Below are 27,335 nucleotides of genomic sequence, written 5' to 3'. Positions count from 1 at the left end.
GACCATGCAACCAGGTATCCTGAGGCCGTCCCATTTAAAACTGTAACTGCCAAGCCAGTTGCAGAAGCTTTACTCGGCAGGTTTACTAGGGTTGGCTTCCCTAAAGAAGTTGTGTCGGCTCATGGCAGCAACTTTATGTCGAAGTATAGGCAGGCTATGTGGAAAGAATGTGGGGTCACCTACAGGTTCTCTTCTGCATACCGCCCCCAGACCGATGGTCTGGGGGGGGCGTTTCAACAGGACGTTAACGAGCATGATTGGGGCTCTGGAGGAGCCCCAGAGAAGAAAATGGGATCTTCTTGTTTCATGCTTACTGTTTGCCTACCGAGAGGTACCACAGGAGGGTGTTGGCTTCAGCCCCTTCGAACTTCTGTTCGGTCATCCCGTACGGGGACCCTTAGCCATCGTCAAAGAGGGATGGGAGATGCCCACTCCCCCTGTTACTACCAATGTAGTTGATTATGTGCTAGGGCTCAGAAAATGGATGGTACTTCTGATGGGCTTGGCTAGTGATAAATTGAAGGCAGGGCAAACACTGGTGAAACATTGGTACGACCAGAAAGCTTCCCTCATCAACTTTACACTTGGTCAGCAAGTCCTGATCATGAATCTCATAAGGCCTCGAGCTTTACAGGACAAATGGTCAGGCCCTTACCCAGTGGTGGAGCCCCTGGGTGAGGTTAACTATTCAGTGGACCTTGGAAAGCCTGGACAGGCTCCAAAAGTGTTTCCCGTGAATAGGCTGAAGGCTTTCGTCCCAAGCGGCGAAATCACAGCACTGCTATTTGCTTCAGACGTTGAGGAAGAGGAGTCTGAACCTCTCCCCGACCTGTTCAAAAGCAGTCCTTCAGAAAGCTCTTTTGAGGGTGTCCGAGTGGCCCCTCACCAAAATGGACAAGGCTCAGTGGTTTACCTTGGACATGAAGTAGGTGGAGGGAGGAGACAGCCTCTATCCAGTAAGGTACCAGCGGTACAAGACTGGCCTACCCCCACTACGCAAACCCAAGTGAGAGCCTTCTTAGGACTCACGGGGTATTACCGCAATTTTGTGGCAGACTATGGCACCATAGCTGCTCCTTTGACTGCCCTCACAACTCCGAAGAAACCCAAGAAGGTAACTTGGACCGACGAGTGTGAGAAGGCCTTCAATGGCTTAAAAGACTCCTTGTGCCAGGCCCCTGTCCTTAGGGCCCCGGATTATCAAAGACCTTTTATCGTGCAGACGGACGCCTCTGACACTGGGATAGGAGCTGTACTATCACAAGTAGATGAGAAGGGTAAGGAACACCCTATCGGTTTTATTAGTCGCCAGCTTAAGGACAGAGAGCTCAGATGGTCCACGGTAGAGAAAGAATGTTTCTCTGTTGTGTGGGCCCTAAGGAAGCTGAGGCCCTACCTCTATGGGACCCACTTCACTGTGCAGACTGACCATAAGCCGTTAAAGTGGCTAATGAACATGAAGGGGGAGAATCCAAAGTTGCTTAGGTGGTCCATAAGTCTACAAGGCTTCGACTTCACTATTGAGCATAGGCCAGGTGTCCAACATAGCAATGCTGATGGGTTGTCCAGAATGTTTAACCGACCTGAACAAGAGACTCATCCAGGGGTGGATTAGTTCCCCCTGTCCATAGTCTGGGAGGGGCGAGTGTTAAGAAAGATTTCGTAATTGTAGGTAATTTTCCTTCCATGTGGCAACCCCTAAACTTTTTGCTGTTGTTTTACACCTTGTTCTTGACTTTGCCAGAGAAGTGCAGCCTTCTGCCGCACTCCTCTGGGCTTTCGCTCCTTTTCTTACGGGGAAACTGACATGCCCTTAAGACAGTCAGTACCGGGGAACGCTGTTTCCCGTAGTTTCTTTTATCATGTTGCGGCTTTAGTGCAACATGACAGAAGAGGGCACTGTAAGCTAAGTTACAGCTCTCTTGGGTCTCTAGCCTTCTACAGACCCTAGATACTCTTTTAGGATGGTATTTGATCGGTGCAAGTCATTCAGGGACTGGAATGGTGGCAGCGATCGTTTTGTTTATTTTGAGCTCCTTTTGGCGTTCTGAGCACGTTTTTCGCACTGAACCCAAAATGGTGGCCTGGCTCCCAAAATGGCCAGACCACAAGGCTCCTTTGTCCTGTCCACTGACCGTCTTGCTCCCTTCACCTTCCCCAGGTCGGGCGACCCTGGGCCTTCCTTATTTGGGCATGTACTTTCCCGCGAAACGTGGTTGCTTTCGCGGGCTTCTACATGTCGTTTGTGTGCCTCCAGGGTGTGGGCTGGGATGTCTGGTCCCAATACACATCCTGGGTGCCAGAGAGTCTAGGGTGGTGTGAATGCCTGGGACCACCGTGGTCCATGATTGGTCCACGTATGGTATGTGTGTTGATGAGCGGATCTCCCATTGGCTCCCCTCCGTTTTGGCGCGAAGGGAACCGTGGATAAGAGGGGGCTGGAAACACCACTACCATGTCGATCTCCTGAGTTCTCACGAACGAAGGAATACAGGAGCCAAGTATCCTGCAAACAAGAGGCTGGACCGAGGAATCGCTGGTGACCCGCTGAAGGAATCCTCCTTTGCACTGCTGTCGTCCTGTGAAACCCTTTCCTCCTTGGATCGAACCAGAAGGCCTGTACTGGTGCTTCGACCTTTGGAATAGCAGGAACAGCTATTCTCGGCGACTTCATCATCTCCTGCCAGTAAGCCTTCGGAAGCGTCTCTGGGCCATCCAGTTGACTGACCAGCTTACAAGGGAGTCCTGCTCTGTAACCGCCGCCAGGTTGTGTTGTATTTCGAGTCCTGGTCACTCTCACACGCTTAGTACACTTGGCGTTCCCAAGTCTGAAGTGAGTAGTGTACATTTGGCTCGAATACACACGGCCGCTCCGTTGCCCTGCTGTGGTGACAAAACTGTGCAGGTTTCTTCGATTCGGACGTCTTTTTGCTCTACACGACGACGAGGCATTCCCGGCTCTTCTGAACCTGCCAGCTGCTGAAACTAACGTGGAGAAGCCTGGGTCTGCTTGCATCGGGGACCGGTGAGTAGTATAGCTAGGATCTGGTCGCCCTCCTGCAGTAGCCCATTGCTTTTCCCCGCTGTGTAAAAACAGCACCCTTTTGTCCGTACTCGCGCTCTGCTTCTGCTCGCTGTGGAGGCTGCGCTTGAGTTGCGGAACCTGTTCTCCTTCTGTTGTGCACTAACCCGAACTGCCTGACTTCCTCCGAAGAGCTTCCCCTTTTGCCCGTTGGCACCGGCGTGGCAGGTACTTTGAGCACAAGGCTCCACTCTTCGCAGGGCTCGGACTTCCATCTAGTTAGGTGCCTCTGAAGGCGAACTGAGTCTAAAGCGTTATCGCACTGCCTGTTTTCCTTTCCTTTCAGGTGGACTACATATTTCGTGCTTTAAACGCTTGGGACTGTGTATTTGTATATATATTGTGTTGATATGGTATGTGTTGGTTTAATATTGTGATATTGTGATTTTCTCGCTACGGTCATTGTTTTTAAAGGCCTTAAAATAAATGTGTATATATTTTTGATATAACAACTGTTTGGAGTAGTTTGTAAGCGCTCTTGCTTTGTGTGCTCATTGCGGGCTTTCAATCACCCTCACCCCTCTTGAGACCTAGTCTTGACCGCCGCGATCGCTACCTTGATTGGTCTGGCTTGTCCAGAGGTTACCCTGTTCCAAGTAATTAGGTTGGCCTTCTGAACTTCTGCGCCACCAGGACAGAGTTCGGAAATCCGTCTTAACACCTGGTGTATATACCTTGTCACTGGAACTTAGTAAAGAAGTTCAGTTCCCTTACCTGAGTATGGGACCTTTCATTTCACCCTGCAACACTCCCTTGGCACCATTATATCTAGAATTAGATGTTCTGCCAGTAGATATTATATTTAATTGAAACCCATACTCTGCTGGCTAAGATTGAGTTATACAGAGGGATTGGTGTAACATAGGGAGGCCCTGGACCACTTGATGTCATTGGAGGGTGACATGAGAATTGCTTGGATAAGACACATTAAAAATACCATATTGGAGCTGGGTGACAGAGCTGCTTGGGAGAGTCCCCAGTTGAACAGTCAAACCTGTCGCAGAATAATTCAAACTGCATATATACTATCAAATGCACATGCAGCGAGCAGATTGAAACTGGGTTGGGAGTATTTACAATATGGACTATTAATGGGCTTTGAAAGTTATTTGGACATATTCAATCCTCCGTTTGAAAGAGCATTATATGTATGATTTAGGCTGGGAATATTGTCCCTGGCCTCAGTGTCCAAATTCTGGCGTGGTAATTATAGTGAAGATTGTCCTTTATGTGGTGCACCAACTGAGTCAAACTCCAATTTCTTTTTAATTTGTGTGAAACGCCTTACTCTGAGGTGTTACTATCTCAGACCAATTTTCAAATCAGAAGGGATTTGATCAGCAATGGAAGCATCAGGCTACTGCAAACTTTGTTTTGCCCAAGCCAGTTTTTGCTACCACTCGTTATATACACAGGTCGTGGAAATTAAGAGCAAAATGTATTTGGCATGATGACTGAAGAGTATTTTGTTCCTAACATTTTTAACCACTTTTGCTCTGGGGCTTCTCACAGTTGATGATGTGGGGCTGCGAGTTTGCTCTTCTTAATTGCTAGAGTCTGATAATTTGTATTATATTTATATATAATCGTTCAGGTTTTAGTGGATTGTTTTATCTTTGTCTTAACTGTCAGTTTTGCATAGTTTTTGCCTTTTTTGTACAATCTCTGAAGAGGAACTTTATGCAAAACTTGCACATTTAATGAAATGTGCACACTCTGAACTGTTGTGTATATATTTCATATATTAATTTTAAATTGCGATGTGTCGAAATAAGGATTGATTGTTTTTGCATTGTTTTGCTTTTTCAGATTCAGCCAGAAAATGCCCCAGTTCTACTTTGGCTCCAGGGTGGACCAGGAGGGACTTCTATGTTTGGACTGTTTGTTGAACATGGGCCATATGTTGTTAACAAAAATCTTACATGTAAGCATTACTTGGGGTTCACTGGGATGAAATGGCCCTGAAACAGTTCTGGTTTCTTGAAGATATGTTGTTTCATAAATACCATGAAAACCAATGCTGTTGAGCATACCCTGCTCATACTTTGGGGAAAATATTTCTTCAAAGCCTCATAGCTTGCTTTATTTATTTATCTACATGCAGGAGGAACAATGTTCTTTTGATCACACAATGGGATAAAATAGATGTGAAATCAGATTTGACGGAATCAGTGAGCTTCTTACAATGGGGTGAGATTGAAATTCATTCTGACCAGGTTGTAGAGGGGAGTAAATGGAACAGTCACTGGGGACAATACATAAGTGGGCATACATAGATTAAGGACAACCAACGTTGGGCATTTGTAAGTGCAGGTAAGCAGTACAGGCAGCTCGGCTCGAGATGTGACCATGATGGCTGAAGTGCTAGAGTGGAGGCAGAGGAAGTGATGGATAGAGGCAGGTTAGAGGCAAGGGAAACAATGTTAGCTAGCAAGCAGATTATAGTTGGGATAAGAGGGTAACTCAGAGGTGAACTTTTAGTTTGGTCTTGAACAAATCTGTGTGGACTGTTTCTCGGATGTCCAGGGGAAGAGTATTCCATGCAAGTGGAGCAAGGAGAGCGAAGGAGCGTAAGCGAGAGGAAGCATATGGAAGGTGCAGAGCTACAAGGGTAGTTGGCGAGACAGAGCAGAGATTACGAGAAGGCATGTAGAGTTGGGTAGAGGATAGATAGTGTTGCCTTTCTGTAGATTTGTGAACCAGGAAAAGACTTTTCAATCGTACCCTGTTTTGCATTGTCAGCCATCCAGCCTGGTGACTGTACGAGGAAGTAGGTGTGAAGCGAGGGAGTTCGAAGAGAATGCTTGTAGCTAAGTTAATGATCTTGGAGAGAGGATAGAAAGCCTAGTTGGGAGACCAAAGATGATGCCGGCAAAGTAGTCCAGTTTAGAGAACACAGGAGTGTTTAAGAGATGCTTTACAGTATTGAAAGGAAGGAGGTGCTGGATTGTCCTAAATATTTAGGAGGTTGATGTGAGCTGTTCCAGTTTTGGAGATGAAAGTAGAGATGGTTTGAAAAAGTTCATGGAAGAGATGCGAAAGATAGAGCTTTTGTCAGGGAGATGAGCACCTCTGTTTTGGTAGAGTTTAACATCAGAGTGAAAAGCCGTCCAATATGTAATGGCATAGAGACAGTTAGAAAATTTGATAGAGATCAGAGGAGAGTTCAGGAAGAGAGAAGATTTCGGTGTCGTCTGCGAACTGTTGATACAAGAATACAAAGGAGGAGATTAGTGCCCCAAGATCAGAGGTGCAGAATGTAAAAAGGAGCGCACCAGCCTTGTGAGTTGAGAGGCAGTGGTGCTCCCGGAGACAGAATCGGCAAGATGCAAGGTAGGTTTCAATCAAGGCAGGTTTTAAGGAGATCAGAGTGGTCAACCATGTCAAAGGCACCAGACGGGCCAAGGAGAATTGAAGTCAATGAAGTTGGATACTTTCATGAGAGCAGTTTCCGTGGAGTAGTGCAGAATGAGTGACACAGGGTGAACGTTAGCCGATGGGTTCGGCTGAGCCCCTTGTGATTTTAGGACATGGATGACCGTGGCTCTTTTGAAAATGGAGGGAAGGTTGAAGAGTTCAGCGAGATGGGGGGTGCACTAAAGATGCAATAGGCTTGACTAGCTCAGGAGAAAGAGGGTTTGATGGGGCACAAGAGGGTTTAGCCTTCATTAGTAGACATAGCACTTTGTCAGTAGCAGTGTGACTAAAGTGGGGGATGGAGGCAGAGGATGATGGTAGAGTAGGCAGAGTGTAAAATGGAGGAGGGCATAGGTCGGAATTCAGATTCAAGAAGCAAGAGATGAAAATAGCTCCTGGGAGTTGAGGATTTGCCTCTGCACAGGAGTCATTCCTCTGACCGTTAAAGTCTCAAATATTTTCTGAGGTTAGTGAACGCATACAAAATAGTTGAAAAAGACTTATAGATGTAGAGGAGACCCCCTTTTTATCCACTCTGGAATGCCTAGAAAATGGTGGAAATTGCTTTTATTTACAATCTGTGATAATCCCACAAAAATGCATGATCACACTTGCCGTATTGCTATGTTGCTCTATCTTGCACTATGTTACTGACATTACGATCTTGTGCAATGCAGATACATGTTTATTTCCCCTTTATTTACTCTATTTAGCCCCCCCTCTTCGTCCCTTTATTGCTACCTCAAATGATCATTATTTATGTCTGCCGCTATGCCAATGACTGTTACCTGAACACTGTTTCTCTTGCTAGTATTGCTTTTGCTATCTCCTCACTGACCGGTTTCTTTCGTCTGCTGCCTCTTTCTCTATCACCTTGTGGGATCTATTGACCACTCAACATTATTTCCCCAAATCACCAAGCTGCATGTGTGCAGAAATAGAAAAATGGCTGTGCTGGCTCCTGTGAGCGCTATGGCCTCAAAACTGCATTTTTGCAGCAACAAAAAGATGGCTGCACCTTCTTGCCAAGCACACAGGGGCAGGATGAAACACGGGGACATAATAAGGGAGTGTGTCAGTGTGTTCTTACCTGTAAAGAAATGGAGTGAAAAGGCAGCACTGCTTTATGAAAGCCCAAGATCTCCATTATAAAGGAAACTTTTCACCTTTGAAATAATGCTGCTGACGCTATTTCCATTTATTCTTCCTTAAATCACTGTGATTAGTAAGGCCCTGCCATGCCCAGTATCTCATTGTGCCTCAGCAAAACCAGGCATGATTTCTGAATGACAGGCCCAGTCAAACCACCGCTGAGAGAAATCAACAAGGAAACTCATTTTTACTCGCATGGAAAGCGTGTTCATCTCTTTACAAATGTATCAAAGCTCAGTAGTTCAAAAGACTCCAGCTATCTGAGCCATGTCAGTTTCAGTGCATCTGTGCTTCAAATAAACTACTGCCTAGAAGAAACTATGGCTGTGAGGCAATATTGGGAAGTCAGATGGCAAAATCGAATTTGAAAAGAAATGCTAGCAGTTTTTAACACGTGTAAAAATGGGATTTTGCAAAACTAAAGGAGAAAAATTCCCATTTAAAAAGTCAACTCTTGAATGAAAGCCTGCTTATTTAGCAATATGAAGTGGTGTTGCTGGTGAAAATATATACATGGGCTATTTTATTCCACAGGTTTGTTTTGAATTCAGGACCAAATATCAGAAAATAAAGGTTTAAACCACCTTGGCTGGATTTGCAAGCTGTCAAAAACAGATTATTCCGGTTGGCAGAGTTAAAGCTTCCCCCTAGGAAGGGAGCCATACCATAAACTTAAAAGCTACAAAAGTGATAATTGCTAGCTTGAAAAACTTTTTATGGACCAGGACAAAGTTAGTTCACACGTTTGTCAGACATTTGTCTGTGCTCCAGGCTTGGACAATAGAAGTCCTGGGACACTAACCTGTGAAGTGAAGGGGACCATAAAACATTCAATGAAACTGGGAACCCCCAGCCCACCCAGGGCTGAAGTGACAGTTGATGGCAGCTGAAAAAGGAAAAAAAAAATGGCCCAGTACAAGACAAAGGACTGCCATTTGCTTCTAAAGACTATTTTATAAATTAACTTTAGACTTTTTATCTCTGGAGCAAGACTTTGTAAAAATTTAAAAATCTTGCAGTTTAAAAGTGATTTTGTGTTTTATAATTTGATAATTTGAGACATTGTAGAAGTCACTGACACCTTCGGAATAGAAATGGCAAAGTGTTACGGATTACAAGAGAAACATCTGTGTTGCAAATGCAAAGTTTTGTACTTGCATCCCATATGATGATCCACACACATATATAAAGGTATGGAATTTTAGGCTGAATATTTCACACTGAAAATGACCAAAAAAGTATAAAAGGACAAAACTATGTCTCATAGATTGCAGGATTGGGCGGCTGTGCTCTACATAAAATATGTAACCTGATTATGTCATTTATTAAGGTGCCACAACTGTACAAATGTGTAATTTCTGGTATGACAGATTTTTGGCAAAAAGGTCTGTGGGAAGTCTTTTTACATCATAAAATGCAACCTTGTGAACTGAGTACCACCCCAGGGGAGGCAACCAACATTGATTGTCCAATCCAGTTGTTTACAGGCGTGCTTAGCTAAGCAGGCCCAGCAATATAGTCCATGAAGTCACCATGCTCTATGTAAAGAGTCCCTGACAAGACTCCAGACACACACTCTTCCTGACGTTCCTGCGCTATGTTCCCGTTCCATCGATCCAGATTCCAATTACAAGGCCAAAGCATTGCTGACTATACTCCAGGACCCACTGCAAAAACCAAGCAGTGCTGATCCTATTCCCAGCAAGGCCTCAATTCTGAAATCCCAGTATAATTCCCAAATAACCAAAGGGGAAACCTGTGGTGTTTTTGGGAAGCATCCTGATACCCGTAACTGCATGCATCCTGCCATCCAGCTGAACTTTAGTATCCAGTGACCAGAATTTCCATTCCAGTCCAGTGCCATCCGGTGACCAGAACTGCCCAGCTGTTTTACAGGCGCACTTCCGTCTAGTGACCAGAACCGTTGACGGTCCAAAAATCCCAAAACTAAAAAGTGGACTCTGAGTATAATCGCCACCCCATAGAAACCCATAGCATATCTTGTCTTTGTCCTTATCCCACTCTCTAAGGGTATACAGTTCTTTTGGCGCTGGATTTTTCGTCGTGGGACTTTTCATCGCCGTTTTTTTTATCGAAAAAAAATCATTTTTTTGGGTGGGGGGGGGTTTAAAAAATAAATATTTGTGGGTGAAAGGGAATAATTTAAAAAAATAAAGGGGCGTTTGGGGGGGTAATCACCCCCAAAGTTTTTTTTGATAACAAAAACGGCGATTGAAAAGTCCTGTGACGAAAAATACCACAGCAAAATAACATAGAACCTCTCTAAGTCATCCTATCCTTGTCCTGATAACTTGTTAAAACTGTCAGAATCATTCTTGCAACCCGGCCCTTGATTTCTAGTGCTAGCACCATCGCTTTAGTAATTTTGTCTTGTGTAATCCTAAGCCATTAGTCCTATTTCAAATGATCGGACAGATTTCTGCCAGGATTTCTGCCTGGGGTGATGGGGTTGAAATCGCGAATCAACCCTGGCTCTTACTGTGTCCATCTTTGGTGGCCTAGCCTGAATACTGTAGTGTAAAGTAAAACTGTTCTTGTCACAACCGATTTCCTTTCCTATTTCACTGCTCCATTTTACTCAAAGCGCACCTTTTTATATCTTCCATAACTCACCCAATTTACCAGCTAGAGACTTAATTTCACTTCCATATTGTTCCTGTGATATACCTCTATTCCCCCAACCAAAACCGCACCCCAAATCAGTGTATTTCACCACTTTCCACTCATTTTCGAACTGTATGCTTTTGGTAATCCATTCTTTGTGATTGTTAGTGTCTTTGCATTGTTGCTTTAGTGAGGAATTATTTTTGCTTCAGGGTTTTTAACACTCATTCATTATTTATTTGTTCATTTACGAGTGTCATTTGATAGCATTGCAAGGGGTCTAAAATCCGTTTTTCTCTTATTTGGAGAGGGAAGGCCAGATTTACTGTTTCTTATTCCTGATTACCTGCTGCTTCTGTTTATCCACTCGGAATTGATTATTTTTGGGTTGAGGGAACATTGCAGGGGGAAATTCTAACTTGAGTGCCATCTCTCCTAAACCAAAAAGTGCTCCTCTTCGGCTTTGCTGTGTATACGTTCCACTCGAAGATTACACCCAGTGCATTGCTCACATTCTCATTGTAATTATCACCCCATTGGTGATTGCTGCCCCATATTAAAAATTGTCTGATTTCTTTTGAATTTTAAAATAAATAAATATTTTACCAACCAACCTGGTTCATGGTCCATTGTGACCCGGAGTATTTGAAAAGGGGGTGTGTGATATGAGTGGTGTACCATCTCAATATTGAATCTAATATAAAGAGATACGCATTTCAGTTGTGCGCTGTGTACTAGGCCGAGACCAAGGTGTGTGTCGCCTGATTGAAATCCTTAACAACCTCCTGCTGCTGCACCCCATATCTATGTACTCCATCTTATGCCTTCACTTTTTAGGTGAAGAAATAGGGTAAGGTTTTACAATTAACCCTGATTGTACTTTTGGTTAGGACTGGAAAATGGGCCTATGGTGCAGGAGTTGAATAGACTAAATACCAAGATGTTTGCTTCGTGACTCAAGCCAAACTCTTTCGCTGGGGTTATTCAACCATATTTTAAGGACCTCTGGAGGATGGCTGAGTTATACCTGCTATAATTCTATCCTGAGATACATAGATTTTAGTGTTAAGACCTCTGTATCGTGTGCATTAACCCACTATGTAATTACATCATCTATGTGCAAATTGGTTGATTATGTGTGTAGCTGTGGAATAATGGCAAAATAGTTGTATATTAAATTACATCAAAACATTAGTGAACAGTAATTTAGAAAAGGCAGCTAGCCCAATTTATTATGTGGTTTCTCTTAACTAGCCACATACAGCACACTTGTATAAGATTTTTTTTTTAATTCTAGCTGACAACCTGTTCCACATGTGCTGCCCGAACACGAAGATCCTGGTCTGATTTAACTTTTCTATTGAGATGTATTAGATGTAATGCATTATTTTGTAGTGTGTGACGCTTCCCTAGATGTCCAACAAGGGCCAAAAGCGGTAAATTGAAAGTGAGCAGCGCTGCATAGGAAGAATATCCAAAATAGTCTGCCATTAACCAGATCACCAACAATGCTAGCATGCTTTTGTTCAGGCAGGAATAGGATACAGCGAAGTTGTCGAACAATACTGATTTCACTACTTCCCTAACGTCAGATTTCAGACCCAAGTCTGCTTGCCAGTGCAAGACCTGGTTTATGACCTTAGAAGTATAAGATGTGGGAAGACCAAACCGCAGTGGATTTTATGAATTAGAGATGAGTCTTTTAAGTAAATTTGGGGATAGCTGTAGACCATTCAAATTCATCCCCCCCTTCACTTTGTGAAGACATCATATGAATTCCTGGAAGCAATCAGTAGAGTAAGAAATATTTAGGTACACTTTGTCATCCGTGTAGTGAAGATCAGTGTTGGTTGGGTGTCATCTGAGAGCCCCACAGGGTGTCTGCTTCAGGCGGTGGTGGTGGATGTTAGAAAAGATTTCTCTTTATAGCCTATTTTACTCCATTTTTATGGACCGCCAAACTTTTTGCTTTTTATTTTTCAATCTGACCTAACTTTTTACAAGGCAGTGAAGCCTGCTGCTTCACCACATTGGCTTTTGCTCATTTGTTATGGGGAAAGTGACATGTCCTTCAGGCTGGGAAACATTGTTTAGCTTTGTCTTGTTACATTGTTGCCAGTTTTGGTAACTTTTATCATTTTACAATGCAGTACAATGGGGTACACATTTTTTCTATTTTGTAGTGTAATTTGGTTCTGGCTCGCCACGTTTGGCTACCTGCTGTGGCTAGTGTCCAAACATGGCCGTGCAACAAGGTTTTTCGTTTGTCCCTTGACCATCTTGTCACTATCCCTTTTTCCTGACCTGCGAGGACAGGAAAATCCTTATATGGACTTCCAGTACCTGAGGAAAGTTGAGGCTTTTTGTAGGCTACTGCAGGGCCATGTGCGTATGCTGCCAGGAGGTGGGTTGGGACTGTCTGGATTGGGACCAGAGTGGTAAGCATGAGATGTGCCACCAGTGGTCCTGATTAAACCCATCAGAGGTGGCCCAGTATCACCCAGTGGCTGGCCAGCTCTGAGTTTGGGCTACAGCGCTACAGGCATTGCCTTTGGAGATGGACAGCTGGTCCCCCCAGCATTGAGGGGACCTGAGATATGTGTGACATCCAACCATGACAAGTGAGTTCCCCCCTGCGTTGCCATGCATTGGTGGCCATCCAAAACAGCTTACCGGCATCCAGTTCTGTGCTGAGAGGGGCCCTGCATCCAGTTCTTCTGCAGTCTCCATCCTGAAGACTTTGGACCAGCATTTGCCGCCGACCAGATAAGTGTTCGAGCTTGCAACCCCTGGGCATCAAGAACCAGAGCTGACAGTTGGAAAAGTTACCTTGGACCCTCTCCTGAAGACTGGCCAAGTCCTAAGAAGAATTGAGTATGGGGGTGAGTTGTAACAGTACTTAACTGAAACCCATATCTCCCCTTTTAAAAGTTGGTAAGTTTCTTAACAGTTTGGCCTTGCCATTGCGTTCTCGCAGAAGCATTCTGAAAGTGGGGGACACTTGTATTTACTACAACAACTTGTCCTCTATCCCTTGGGACTCTTCATTGCACCCAGAAGCCCCCCCCCCAAAAAATGTTTTCCTGTATCACAAACCTGTGTGGAACTTTGGTGAACTTGTATGGGGCACAAGGCCCCATACATCTTAGGGATGGACTTCTAAAGTTAGGGTGGTATCTCTGTGGCAAAACAAGAGTGAATGGATGGAAAGTCTGGCATTCATCCTAACCTCTGGCATTGCTCTGGCAACCCACCACACCATCGTTCTTCGCCTGCCAAGCCTCACATATCTCTGTGAACTTTTAGTGTTGCATACTAGTACTTATCTTTTGTTTGCAGGGGTTTGTTATGTATTTTGCCCTACTCCAGTGATTGTATGTGTCATTTATTTAGTTTAGCGCCAAGTTGTCTCTGGGTGTCGGTTGCAGTGTACTTCGGTACGAAAAACTATAACATAACAATATTACATGCTTGTAGTAATTTTTCAGTGTTATAAATATAAATATTTTCTATAACAGTTTGTCGAAGTGTGTTCCCTACTTTTCACTTTATGTGCTCATTTAGGGCCCCTTACCAGGCTCACCCGTCCTGCGACTTAGCCTTGACCCACTCGCCTTGCTAACTTGAACTGGTTTGGCTACAGCTCCCAGAGTTGTTCCCGTCGCAAAACTAGGTTGACCTCCTATACATCTGTCCACCAGGCCAGAGTATAGAAATCCAGTCCCAACAGTAGAGTAAGTTGGGGTTCATGCGGGACACGAGCCGGGGCTACATCGGTATCCACAGGCACTTCTGTGCCATGAGGGAGCCTGGAAACTTGTCCAGCCCCAGGCATATAATTGCTACGCCTTGGCAGAACAGATGAGGTGGGCAAGTACTGAATAGACAAAAAGGCCATCAGCGGCAGTCTTTAGTCTGGAAAGCAACGTCCCGAGTATGGCGTGATGTTATGGGTACAATTAAAACATGCTGGAAATGCAGTTACAATGTTGCTTTTCCGGCGTGTTAGTTTCCAGGCAACACCTGAATGCTAAGTACCTAGCTCTGTGCCGGCCCTTGGCTAATACATTAGGAGACACACGAAGACTGAGGTCTCTTCTTCCAGTTCCTCTTCGCCTGAACAAAGAAATCCGCTGAAAAGTAAAAGGGCATTATGCAGAAAAGAGTGATCCAGAATTTCAATGAGATGAAGGGGAAAAGGAAAGTGCAAGGTATGATCCTGTTTCCTCTTCAACGTCCTCTTCATCCTATTCCTCTATGGAGGATATGGATCCTGAAGAGGGACCCCAAAGGGAAGTAATTCAACAGAGAAGCAAAGGCTAGTGCACTGTTGCAGGCGTTGGATCATATGGCATTCCAGGTGCAAGAGCATGTTGTAGGTGGGGAGATGCTGCCACCACCAGAGTTTACACATACCCCATACCGGAGGTGAAAGCGGAAGTGCTTCAGGAATGGACAGGGCCTTAACGAAACTGTGTTCCTAAATTCATGGCAAAATTGTATGCTCTGAGAACGAGGAGACGCATTTGTCCCAGTCCAATCCAACAGATTGCATTCTGCCAGGTTTGGTAGAGCAATAATCAATTGCCCCAGAGGAGGTGAGTCTTTACAAAAAGGTGCATGGAAGCCTAAAAAAGCTGTACTCTGGCTCATGTTTGACTTTAAGGCTGCTACGTATACCTTGGAGGTACGAAGTTTTTATCACCAGGCTTTCAAATGCCCGTTGTTCCAATGAAGAAAAAGAATAACAACTTTTTTTTTCTTTTTATTTTGCGGACGGGGGGCTGAGAAAGGGCATATAAAGGGTAGGGGGTCTGAAATCGTTAAAGTGGTAGATTATGGGGGTGGGGGGGTTTGGGGCGGTAGAACCTTCCCTAAAAAAAAAATTTGTAAAAAATGTGGTGAACCTTTTCGTTATTCTTTCCACGTTGAAACAGCAGGCGTTCTCCAGCATGGGGTCTGGCATGGATTCACATGCTCATGAATATTCCCTGTCGTCAGGCTGGGAATCCTCGATAAAGAAAAAATCAGTTTCAGTTTAGTTTCTGATCTGTCTTTCTCAGTAACCAATCACTGGTTTCTGGGTCATACTGCCCCCAGCCAATGACTGCCCTCTCCCTAAGCCCCGCCTCAGGCAGCCATCTTCATATTTTTACCGCACGCTCAAGTGTTGGGAGCCCTCGTGCTTAGCTCGCGAGCTTTTTCTGCGTTTTCGCGCATTTTCAAAGAGAATTTCTCATTTTTCGGTCAAATAGAGCCTCAAGCTCCACCGTCTCTACATCCGATTAATGGGGATCCGTGTCGGATTTTTCTATGCCCCTCAAGGGTGAAGATTTTGTCGAGTTACGCTTCTTGGAGGATTCCAGAAGTTTCTGCGGCCTACCTGAAAATGGCCCAGGAGAAAAGAACCTCGACGCCCGGAAAGCTGTTTAGGGTCTGCCCTGGATGCCAGCTACAGTGTGTGGTCAAGGAGGACGAGCATTTGAAATGTCTCTACTGCCTTCATGAGGACAAAACGCACATGGAGAAGGACTGTGCGTTTTGCAGGAACATGTCGGAACGGACCATCAGGGACCGACACCTTTGTCTCTCCAACTGGCTGGAAGGAAGGAGTCCGTCGGGTGAGAAAAAGTCCAAGCGGTCTTCTAAGTCCTGTGAGGGCGCCCCGGTGACGGGGGCCCAACAGAAGGCAAAGCACCGCAAGTCCGCGGGCACCGGCAGCGCCGAACGGTCAGGCTCTTCGGCTGCCCGGCAGGGCGTGCCTTTCCCGGCGCCATCAACCATGAGCCAAAGCACTGGTTCGGGGAAGAGGAAATCCAAGAACCTGGGTAAGCCTCTGGAGAGGCCCCGGTCGATCTCGAAGGATTCGGCCGAGGGGAAGCGAGGGAGGCGGTGACCCTCCCCCCAAGGAGAAGGCCTCAAACACGCCTAAGGCGGTGAAGGCCTTGATTCATCCGGCCAAGGCCTCTATCAAGGGAGTCGCGGCGGCCCTGGCGCAGCCTGTGGAGGCTACACCAGTGGAGGCGACCTCGGGGCCCAGAGTCTCCCTGCCTCCGTGGAGGGAAGCCTCTTTCAGACCTATCAAAAAGACCCCCTGAAGACCCCGGTGGAAAAAGAGGGAGGGGGCGGTGGCCATTGTGGACACGGACACAACATCCGAGGAGGAGTTGGCAGAAGTCCTAGAGGGCCTCGACGAGGGCGTCGAGGAGGCCCATCCCCATGGGAGGGATCCCAACGGGGGTGACGGCGGCACTGGCGAGGGTCCTAGTCAGCCATCGCTTCCGGAGCTGCAGGATAACTCGGCGGCCATTTTGTTGGCGATACAAGCCTTATGTTCAGAGACGGACGAGATTGTCCTTACCACCGTCAGAGGACCCGGTACCAGGTCTGGCGGAGGAACCAGAGCCGGTCCCGGTGGGAAGCCCCCCGAACAAGAGAAGACGGATCCACCCAGCCTCGCCTTCTCAGCCCTCGCGGCCTGCTCGGCCTTTACCCACGTCCCCCATCCCTGGGGATGACACAGTAAAACAGACACGGCCACGACGGGTACCGACGACGGCGGTGATGACGGGACGGAGCTCCCATCACCAGCCCGGGCTTCCCCGTCCTATGAGATCGGATCTTTCCACGCAATGATCGCCAGGGCATCCAAACTTTTTCAGCTCCGCCCCGAGGAGAAGGAAGGTTTCCTTTACCAACAGAGTGAGGCCAGGAGGAAGTCAGTCCTCGCCGTGCCTCTGCTGGATGACATCTGGGACGAGCATCTCACCTTTCTCAAGAACCCTTCTACGACGCCTGCCAAGAAGGATCGGTACGAGAAGAAGTACCGGGTCCCCGACGCGGCCCCTCTGTGCCTTAGGGCACAACCTACCCCAGACTTGGTCGTCTCATCGGCGGCCAAGAAGAAAGCAGGGGGGGGCGTCGGTCTCAATGTCAACTTCCCGGACGGCGAAGGGAAGAAGCTGGACGCAATGGGACGACGAGTTATCTCGTCGGCGGCAACAACGATAAAGGCGGCCAACGCCCTCGTGATCGTGGCCTGTTACGACGGAGTTATGGTTCAAGATCGCCCCTCTGTTGGACTTCCTACCGGATGACGAGAGGGCCGAGGCCTTGTAGATCTTGCAAGAAGGCGAAGTGTCGTCGGACCACACCATTACGGTGGCCACGGACAATGCCGACACCAGTTTCCGCCAGCTAGGCAACAGCATTTGCCTTAGACGACGAGGTTGGCTCAAGGCGACTGATTTCCGCCAGGATGTGCAAGCCAAGGTGCTGGACATGCCGTTCCACAGGAACAACCTGTTTGGGAAAATGGTGGATGAGTCCCTCCAAGCCATCAAGGTGGACACAGACTGCTAGGGCCCTAGGCGTCCTCCGGCAACAGAGGGCGTCCTTTCAGAGCGCCGGAGGCAAGCAGAGTGCCTCCAAGGGATTCGGAGGTAGCTCCTCTACGTACCGCCAAGCAGCCCGCTCCTCATCACAGGAAGCCTATAGAGGACAAGGCAAGTCGGGGGGAGCCCGCCGTCGTCGCCGGGGAGGCCAAGGCGGCAAGGCGTCCACCAAGCAAGATTGAACCGACAGCGAGGTCTGGCCCCCACCGAAGCACCCCGGTGGGAGGCTGGCTGGCGAAGTTCGTCAGCGTGTGGGAGTCCACCTCCACCGACCGTTGGGTGCTGGACGCCCTGGCCCAGGGGCACGCCCTTGAATTTCTAAAAAAGTGCCCCCGCATTCCACCTGTGGTCAGGAAGGAAAATCACGTCCCTCAACTACTTTGGAGGTGAGGGCGTTGCTCAGAAAAGGTGCCATCGAGCTCGTCCCTAAGAGGCTCCAGGGCTCCGGAGTATACTCATGGTACTTCCTAGTAAAAAAGAAGACAGGAGGATGGCGCCCCATCCTGGACCTGCGATGGCTGAACAAATACATCAAGGCACAGAAATTCCGGATGGCCACCCTCCAGCACGTGCTTGGACAGCTGGAGGAGGGCGATTTTCCTTTCGTCATTGGATTTGGAGGATGCGTACTTCCACATCCCCATTCTGAAAGGTCACCGAAAGTTCCTCAGGTTCATGGTCCAAGGACGGCACTACCAGTTCAAGGCCCTCCCGTTAGGATTGAAGTCGGCACCCAGGGTGTTCACCAAGTGTCTCTCACCGGTGGCGGTGCGGCTGCACCTGCAGGGGATCCACGTCTACCCCTACCTGGACGACTGGCTCATCCAAGCAGGGACAAGGGAGCTCGCCATGGATCACACAGCAAAGACCATCCAGCTGCTCTCGGACCTGGGATTCTCCATCAACTTTCCCAAATCCCACCTGGTCCCGTGACAAGTCACACTGTTTATGGGAGCAAAGCTCGACACAGCAGCACACCTGGCCTCCCTGTCGGAAGAAAGGACGAAGGCCATCCTGGGCAAGGTGCAGCGCCTGCTGGCCACGGACGTGGCCAGGGTGAGGTCCATCAATTCCCCTCCTCGGGATGATGTCCTCCTGCATATATCTCGTGCGCCTGTGCAGGCTTCGGATGCGCCCTCTGCAAGAGTTCCTCGACTCCCGCTGGATCCAAGCGACAGTCAGCTTCGAGGACAAGATCCTGCTCAACGAGACCTTCCGACGAGCGATCCGGTGGTGGGGCACCCGCTCTTATCTGACGGCGGGCACAGACTTTCAGACCCCATCCCACCAGATAACTGTGACAACGGTTGCCTCCCTGGAAGGGTGGGGAGCGCACACCGGAGAACTTCACGCGAGAGGCCTCTGGCTCCCGGGGGAGAAGACGCTCCACATCAACATCCTGGAGCTCCGTGCAGTGTTCTGGGCCATCGGGTCCTTTCTCCCGTCCCTCAAGGGGAGGGTGGTGAGAATCTTCACCGACAACACCACCACTATGTTCTACATCCAGAAGCAGGGAGGAACCAGATCCCCAGCCCTCTCCAAGGAAGCCCAGGATCTGTGCCATTGGGCCGTCGCCCAAAGGATGTTTCTGGTGCCCTTTCATCTGGCAGGGATAAAAAACATCATCGCCAACTCACTCAGCAGGGAGCTGCGCTCGTGCCACGAGTGGGAACTATGTCAGGATCAAGTGGATCGACTCTTCAGACGATGGGGAAAACCCCAGATCGACCTGTTCGCGACAGCGACGAACTCCAAGTGCCAGAGGTTTCCCCAGCCGAGGAGCATGGGCGATGCTTTCTTGTTCCCCTGGGAAGGCCTGTTCCTTTATGCGTTCCCTCCGTTGCCGTTCCGACTCGTCAACCAGCTCAAGAGGTCCCGGTGCAGGATGATCCTGGTCGCGCGCGTGTCCTAGGCAGATCTGGTTCCTGGACTCCGGGTCCCACCAGTCAAGCTGCCGGCGGACGCGGATCTTCTCTCAGAGAAGGAGGCGCCATACTTCATCACGACCCGGAGTCGCTGAACTTGCAGGCCTGGCTCCTGCAGCGCTAGAGTTTGGAGGGTACGATATCCCGGCTGACTGCAGAGAGGTCCTTGCAAAAGCCAGGGCGTCCTCAACTCTCAAGTGCTACGGACATAAGTGGAAGAGGTTCTCTGTCTGGTGCAGTGCACAGAAGATTAACCCTCTACGGATTACGGCCCCTCAAGTGCTGCCGTACCTTCTGTCGCTGACCAAGGCTGGACTGGCTCACGCCTCCATCAAGATGCATCTGGCTGCGACCTCCCGATACACCAGAACCACAGGACAGGCGTCCTTGTGGTGCCATCGCCTGGTGAAGGAATTTATGAAGGGACTGTTCCGATCGTTCCCGCCGGTGAAGGCCCCTGCCCCGGCGTGGGAACTCAACGTGGTGCTGACCAGGCTCATGGGGGGGGCGCCATTCGAGCCCCTGCATTCGGTGCCGCTGAAATTCCTGTCGTGGAAGACTGCGTGTCTTGTGGCCATCGCCTCCACAGGGCGAGTGGGAAAGATCCAGGCCCTATCCTGCAAGCCTCCATACTTGACTTTTCACGACACGAGGGTGGTGCTGAGGACACACCCCTCGTTTATGTCCAAGGTGCCGTCGGACTTCCACCTCAACGAGCCCTTGGTGCTACCCGTTTTCTTCCCGTCGCCTTCGTCTCCGGTCGAGAGGACTTTGCACTCTCTGGATGTGGCTAGAGCAGTGGCGGCTGGTGAGTTTGAAAGCTGGTGGGGTATAAATTTTCCAGGGCGAATTTAGTAGCGAGCGCGTACAGTGCGCGAGCCCACCCCCCCAAGGGAGGTGCGGGTTTCTCCCCCCCCACCCCCCTGCGAAATTTGTGGAAAAATGGCTTACAAAATGTGCAATTTACTGTCCAAAAAAACCACCGAAATATGAAAAAAGCATTTGGTGTAAGCTTCTGCCAGGCACTGCTATTAGATCATGATGCCCAGGAACTTGCACCATTTTTCTGCTTCTACAACAATGGGTAGTTCTGCTACAGCTGTGCCTGGCAAGTGGCACTGTGCCTGGCAAGTGTAGCTGTGCTACAGCTGTGCCTGGCCACAACAAGGGATGAAGGGATGAAGGGGTGAAGGTAGACAGATCAAGCACAACACAAGGCAGTGAGCCAAGAGGTCAAAGGGGAAGGTGGGTAAACCGCAAGAAGCCACAGGCTGACAGTTAAATACCAGGGGTGCAGATAAGCAAGAAGGAGAAACGGCAAGTCAGAGAACTGGTTGTAGATCAGAGAGAAGAGGGGCAAGGAGGTAACAAAGAATGTGGAGGACAGAAGGCAGAGAAGGGGGGGAAATCAAAGAAAGCGGTGCAAAAGTCAGATTAATGGATGCAAGTAGGTGCAACATTGCACAGCCCAGGAGGCAAAAGATCAACCAGATGGTAAACAGCAGAAAGGGCAGTCAGCTAAGTAGGGTGAAGGGGTAGTAAAGCGCAGGGTTGGGAAAGACGGACAACATGGGGGTGCATAACCTTGAGGTGCATAGGTATCCTATTCTCCAAATGCTAAAACACCATTCTTGCACCAGTCATCATGGTGTTAGTGCACACATGGTAGCATATTCAGCAGACGGAGCTTATGGGATGAGGCCGACTGACATAAACTGGAAAACTTGAGTTTAACAGGCACTGTGGAGCTGGCACTTGGCAAATTAGGCACAGTGGACATGGCAGGCTGTGATGGAAAAACAGGAAGAATAGGATGAACTGGCCCCTTGATTCTGACACTGGCATACTTATGCCCTGATAGCATCAATGTGCAAGCACTAGTAAGTATAGGCTGCACCAACAGCTCAATGTGTCCTGGTCACTAAGCAGAAAACCAAATGGCTTCACGTGTGCACATGACTTGACAATATTCAATGACTCTAGCGTTTAACAAAGACACATGTGAATAGTATGGTAATCACTTGCATGTTGGGGGGAGCAGACCAGGGCCTGCCCTCCCAAGCCTAGTCAGGCCCAGGGACGTCATTTCACCAAAATGCCACGGGTAGTGTAAGTGACATCATACAACCCTTGACCCCTGACATCACAGGAAGTGATGTAATTTTGCCCCCGCGGCAAAGTGATATCACGAGAAGTGATGGAACACGACCTTTCACCCCTTGACAAAAAAGAAGTGGCATCACATAGCATTGTTCATAAGTACAGTACGAAAAAAAAATATGGTTACGATATCACTATAATGTAATATGCATTCCATACATGAATGGATTGTCATATGTATCATTAAGATCAGTATGTATAGGCCCATATTACCAAATTACTGTAAATGCAAGCCGGCGTCCATGGACAAATGATAATGATGCTTAATGATATAGCGCTTACGCTTAAACGATTTATATAAAACAAATATACATACAGTTTCACCCAACTTGTGTTGGTACTCATTTATCAACCTCAGAAGGATGAAAGGCTGAGTTGAGGTGTTTAAGATCAGACTAAATCAGTGACTCACCCCCTGAAGTACCTGAAATAAACCTTTAATGAGTAGCAATTATTGAATCGAAGTCCAGAAAGACATTTTTTTTTTTTGGTATTCCAATTCTTTCTTATTTAGGGGCACTGCAGAAAGTGTTAAAACTTGTGGAACCCCTGTTCTTTTTGTCTTTTTTTTTTTAGAGGCCTGAACAAGAAAACCAGCCACTGCAGAAGCAAAGAGCCACGTGATGCTGGCCACAGCCCAGGAGCTTGCATTTAAAAAAAATAAAATAAAAAAAAAAAACTACAGGGGTAGCAAGGGAGACCACAGGTGTAGCAAGAGAGACCTCAGGAATCGCAGTTGCGACCACTGGCAATGCCTAAATGAGGTCCCTGGTCAGGCCTGAGCGAAGTAAGGGCCTCAGTTAGTGCTCATGGCCATTACAAGTTCTGGTACGCCCACCTGACAAGGGGGTGATAGCTATTCGTACCCCGGGGCTCCATCTTAGGTGCAGATAGGTAAGGTTTAATGTTTTCATTTCCATGGGAGACGGGAAAGCAAGATGGCTGCTAACACAGGTAATAGAAAATTGTCTGGATCCCTTTTCTATTTATGTTGTGGCACACAAAGAAGACGGGAGGAAGAGCCGAAACCCGATCCGGGCCTGTAGGCAAATTGGGGGGTAGGGTGGAGGTGTTAGGGGTGACTTGAGAGTCAGGGTCGGTTTGGAGGAGTTTTGAGGGAGGGTCTGGCAGCTCAGCGTGCCGAACACAAGATGGCAGCGCCCATTAAGGGCCATTGGTGGCTGGAAAACCACGGGAGATGCACTGGAAGTTCCTGCCCCCGTTTCCATCCTGATTGGCTGAATACCCTTCCTCGAGTGAAAATATGCACGATAATCATCTGTGCTACAAACCAGCAACAAAGAAAAGACAGTTTTAAAAACAGTAGCACATTTTTGAAAAACAGAAAATGTTTCCAATTAAACTTGCAGGGAAAGGTAAGGAATCAACAAGAAACTGTATAATAGCATAAATGTGATGGGTTTCAGCCTCTCATTAAGCTGCACAAAACCATCTCTCAGACAAAAGTTCCAAACAAGGAAGACAACCTATATTGTCAGTGAATGCAGATAGTTTCCTACTGTCTTCATTTAAGGAAGCACCAGTTTCTTTATGCTCAGAAGATCATCATAGGACATCTGCAATTACAGAAACAAGAATGGGTGGAAGGTTTGGTACTCACCACTGGGTCCTGAATAGGAACTTAAGCATCTTCTGAACGAGATTTTACATTTTGTTAAAAGAATTGAGGCTTAAAAGTTGCGGTGCACGGGGTCCGCGCTCTCCCATGAGGAACTGGAAGATGGCCTGTAAAGCACCCAGTGGGACGGGTTGCCAGAGAAAGACATCCCATCTCCAACTCGCGCATGACCAAGTAACAGGACGCAAAGCGGAAAGACGAGCGATTCCTGCAGTGGGCCGACTGCCAAGCAGGCCACCCAGTCAGATCTTGGGGAAAGCCCTGGGCGCGCGTCAGGAGAGGTAAGTGCCCCGCTGCACACAACCTGCAGTGGGCAGTTTATGGCTGCCCTTGGTCAGTGGTAGCATGCTCTCTTGGTTATTGACACAGGAGTCGCAGCGATTCCTTTCAGTCTGTGTGAATGTAATATGCAATCCGGACTGATTAAGGTGTCTTTTAAATGCTTCCGACACTTAACCGGTTCTGGCCAATGCTTCCATTTCATTGATCATATTTTTGTTTTTAACGGAAGAATGCACCTTACAACTACATTAAAAGTCGTGAAAGCATGTTCTTATGCACATAGCTTTGCCCTATTTTCCATAAACTAGTGGGAAGCGGCCGTTGAATGTGTATACACGTTCATGTGCATCCACATTGTTTTGGCGTTTTCCGTGTGACATGAAAAGGCCACGTGCATCCTGCTCCCAAGCAAAATAGTTAGGGGGGGGCCACAATTTAAAGCGATAGTCCAAGAAAATACAGGAATGTGCTCACGATCACACGACCTAGACACAGGGGGGGGTGCCAAGATTAGAACCCTAATGTTTCAGGTTCCACATTCAACAATTGTGCCACTTCTAGACCATCCTCTGGTTAATTCTCTGCTTCACCATCTGCTGAAGTGTTGGCTGAATCTCTGAGGGATATGCATTATGCCACAAATCAGTCGGGCTTCGTGTTTTAAGGTGTTTCACCAAGAGACGAAAGGGGCCCTCCGTGTAGCATAATAGTGAAGAGAGTTGATGTAGAAGACCCTGGGCTCTGATATGATGAAGAAGCCAGATTAGGGTTGGCCACCGCCCCTCTCCCTGCCCCTCCCTCTCCTCACAATTAACTCAGACTGCGTGTTGCCGGGATATAGACCCCAAATGTCAGTGTTCCATGTACCCAATGTTGTGCAACCTCTGTAAAGCTTACCCTGAGATCACGCGTCCAGAGGAGGACGTGGGTTGCTGTGACTCACGGGGGCTCTGTGCGGGGGCTGAAGCGGAGCATTCCATGCCTCTCAGTTTCTGTCCAGTCTCGGGATGTCGGAATTGAAACAATATTATGCCTCCTATCGTAACAATTGTATGTGTATTGGCCTACGCCAAGTTGTCTAAACATCATATGCGAACAAACTCCACGGCAAGGTCTTGACCTTAGAGAAAGTAATGTAAGTCGCCATCTTGGATTAAGCCGCCATTTTAGGTTCTCTTGTCATATGGAAGTCACCCTGAACATCAAAATGGAGGCCGAATGACATTCTGAGTAAGATTATGGCCGTTGTGACCTCCATACACATGAATAATTAATATGCCTGCAGGCCACTTGTCGGGGTCGCGAACTGAGACCTTGTCCTACCGTTGACCTATATGTAAATGTACAACTATATCAGTGAAACCAATCGAAATGCATATATTACAGGATTGACCTGGCAAGGAACCCATAGGCCCGGCTCATAGAATGGTTAACCCGCGAGAGGGTTGGCCAAGGGCGGAACAAATTGTATAAAAGGCTCAAGTATTCCAATGTGCGGTCTCTCACTAACGCATCAAACCCTCGTTGAAGTTAGTTACGTTACTCTGAGAGCCGAATAGCTAACCGTTTGACAATTGACTTGGTAACTGTTGTAGCTGTTAAATAAAGCACTTGTATGTTCTTTGTCACCTGTGTTGGTGTGTTTCTTGTTGGGCTTCCCGGCCTCATATTATTTTTCTGTTTCCACAGTTGGCGCCCGAGTAGGGACCCTCAAGATTGATGCCGGATCATTGAAGGTTGACGCAGACTATCGAACCGGGATCGGACGGTGTGATACTGCGGGCCCGACCGAATGAGACGCAATACCTCGGCAGCGCTGCATGATCCGATCCTTGGACGATAGTAGTGTGGTCTGACACGGCATCTTGACGAGGGTCAATTTTTGAGGCGGGCAGATTTGTCGAAACCACCAAACACAAGGTAAAATTCGTTGGGTAAGTTCTTTGGTAAACCGTACGGTCCTCCTTAGGTTTGGTCAGGTACAGTCGTGACCCGGCTCTTAATTTAACCCTGACAATTTGAATTTGGCGTATTGTATCTGCAGACACAATTATTGACCAGGTAACACCAATTTTCTGTGAAATGCCTGGGAAATTGTCTAGCTTCTTTAGGGCTCTGTTCCGCAGTGATCGACAATCTTTGGAATTTAGCCGCCCGGCACCACAGGAGGGGTCGCCGGCATGTACTATGTACTGTAAGTATGGCATTGGAAGTATAGTATTTAATGATATTTGGCACAGACAAACCAGACATGCCTCTGAATTTCAGTGGCCAGTTAATGGTAGTTTCGAGATCCCCCGTATTGAATACCTAGAATCGGTCTTGCTAAGAAAGAAGGCCAGACCTGCAGCATTCGATGTTTTGCAGAATTGGAAAAAAGAAGCATTGCAGCAGCTTAAAAGTAGGGATAAACATGCACGCCGTCATAAAACAAATGCCGAAAAGGCGTTGTTATATGATAAGGAAAAACATTCGGAGTCAGTCAAAAATATGGATAGGGCTTTCTCACTAGGTATCCAGAAAATGTATCCCTCTAAAGATTTCCATGTTTCAGATGAGTATATTGAAAAGTTGTTAAACAAACGCAGGCCCGGTGCCTCTGCGCCATCTCCGTATGATTCTCTCCCGGGTGCTCTGCCCATTCCTGCTGTTATTCCTGTTCCTCCTGTACAACCTATTGTTCCTATTCCTGTAGTTGTTGTTCCTCCACCTATCGCGCCACCCCTTCCTCTTGTGCCGATAGTTGCACCCCCATTGAATTTGCCCCCACCTCTGCTCCCGAGTGGTCCTGAACTGACTGAAGTTGATCGGGGTGCGGGGTCAAAAATTGTCACTCGAAATACTTTCTCTACAGACAAGAAACGGGAATTATTTGCATGGGCTAAGCACTGTATAGAGAGAGGTGATCAAGTTAATGTTTTTTCCACATTATCAAATATGGGCAATTTTCCTGAGAATTTTTTTTATCGAAGGTTTGGGGACTCATTTATGCGGAATGTGGGGTAGATTACATAATACGGATCCCCCACAAGGGGTGAGGGATCTAAATACTTTAGCACTTTCGAGGGACACAGAGGAGAAAGTACATGGTCATTTTGAGAGATTGTTTGAGTATAGGAGGGACTTTGAAAAATTGCGGGATGAGGATGGTGAAGACGACAGTATGTATGTACAGAAACGGTTCCTTCCGTGTCGTAGATCGGCATCTGAGGAAGTACGAATTTGTACCAAAGATGCGATTCGATGGATCTCGGATTCATCGATACCGCCAGATGAAGTATATGACACATATAGTCAGTATACAGTAGAAATGCAGAGGAAGGTGATTCAGGTAATGGTACAGTACCTGCAGGATGAATGTGTAAGGAAGAAGTTTAGTTGTCCTATAGAGTTATTGGGTATTTGTAAGAGGGCCTTTTCGCCCGACACTTCTTCAGCTGCCTTAGCGCTCGACCTGGCTCTGTTGCTTAGTAAGCGGTCAGAGTTACCTATATCTCCGTTGCCTATGAGAGAGGTTCCTCCGACTCTTGTCCCAAAGGTTGAGATTCCCGCTAACACTGGGACTGGTGCACCCGCTGTGGACATCCCTGCACATTATGTATCGCAATTTGTTCATGTCCCATTTTCACGACAGGAAGTGAACACTATTAGACAATCAA

The 27,335-nt window shown here is 47.6% G+C and overlaps 1 protein-coding gene across 1 annotated transcript in view; it reads left to right on the top strand.

Annotated features, from left to right (window-relative positions):
• The window catches only part of CPVL (carboxypeptidase vitellogenic like), a 1,072,295-nt gene that overhangs the window by 198,970 nt on the left and 845,990 nt on the right, over window positions 1-27,335 (top strand). Inside the window, exon 4 of the mRNA XM_069648246.1 lies at window positions 4,892-5,006. Within this exon, the coding sequence (XP_069504347.1) occupies window positions 4,892-5,006 (115 nt within the window). The remainder of the gene's footprint in view (window positions 1-4,891; window positions 5,007-27,335) is intronic.

This window comes from Ambystoma mexicanum, chromosome 2q (assembly GCF_040938575.1).
Source record: "Ambystoma mexicanum isolate Mex_15411 chromosome 2q, UKY_AmexF1_1, whole genome shotgun sequence".
NCBI classification, from domain to species: domain Eukaryota; kingdom Metazoa; phylum Chordata; class Amphibia; order Caudata; family Ambystomatidae; genus Ambystoma; species Ambystoma mexicanum.
This window is presented reverse-complemented; position numbering and strand designations above follow the sequence as displayed.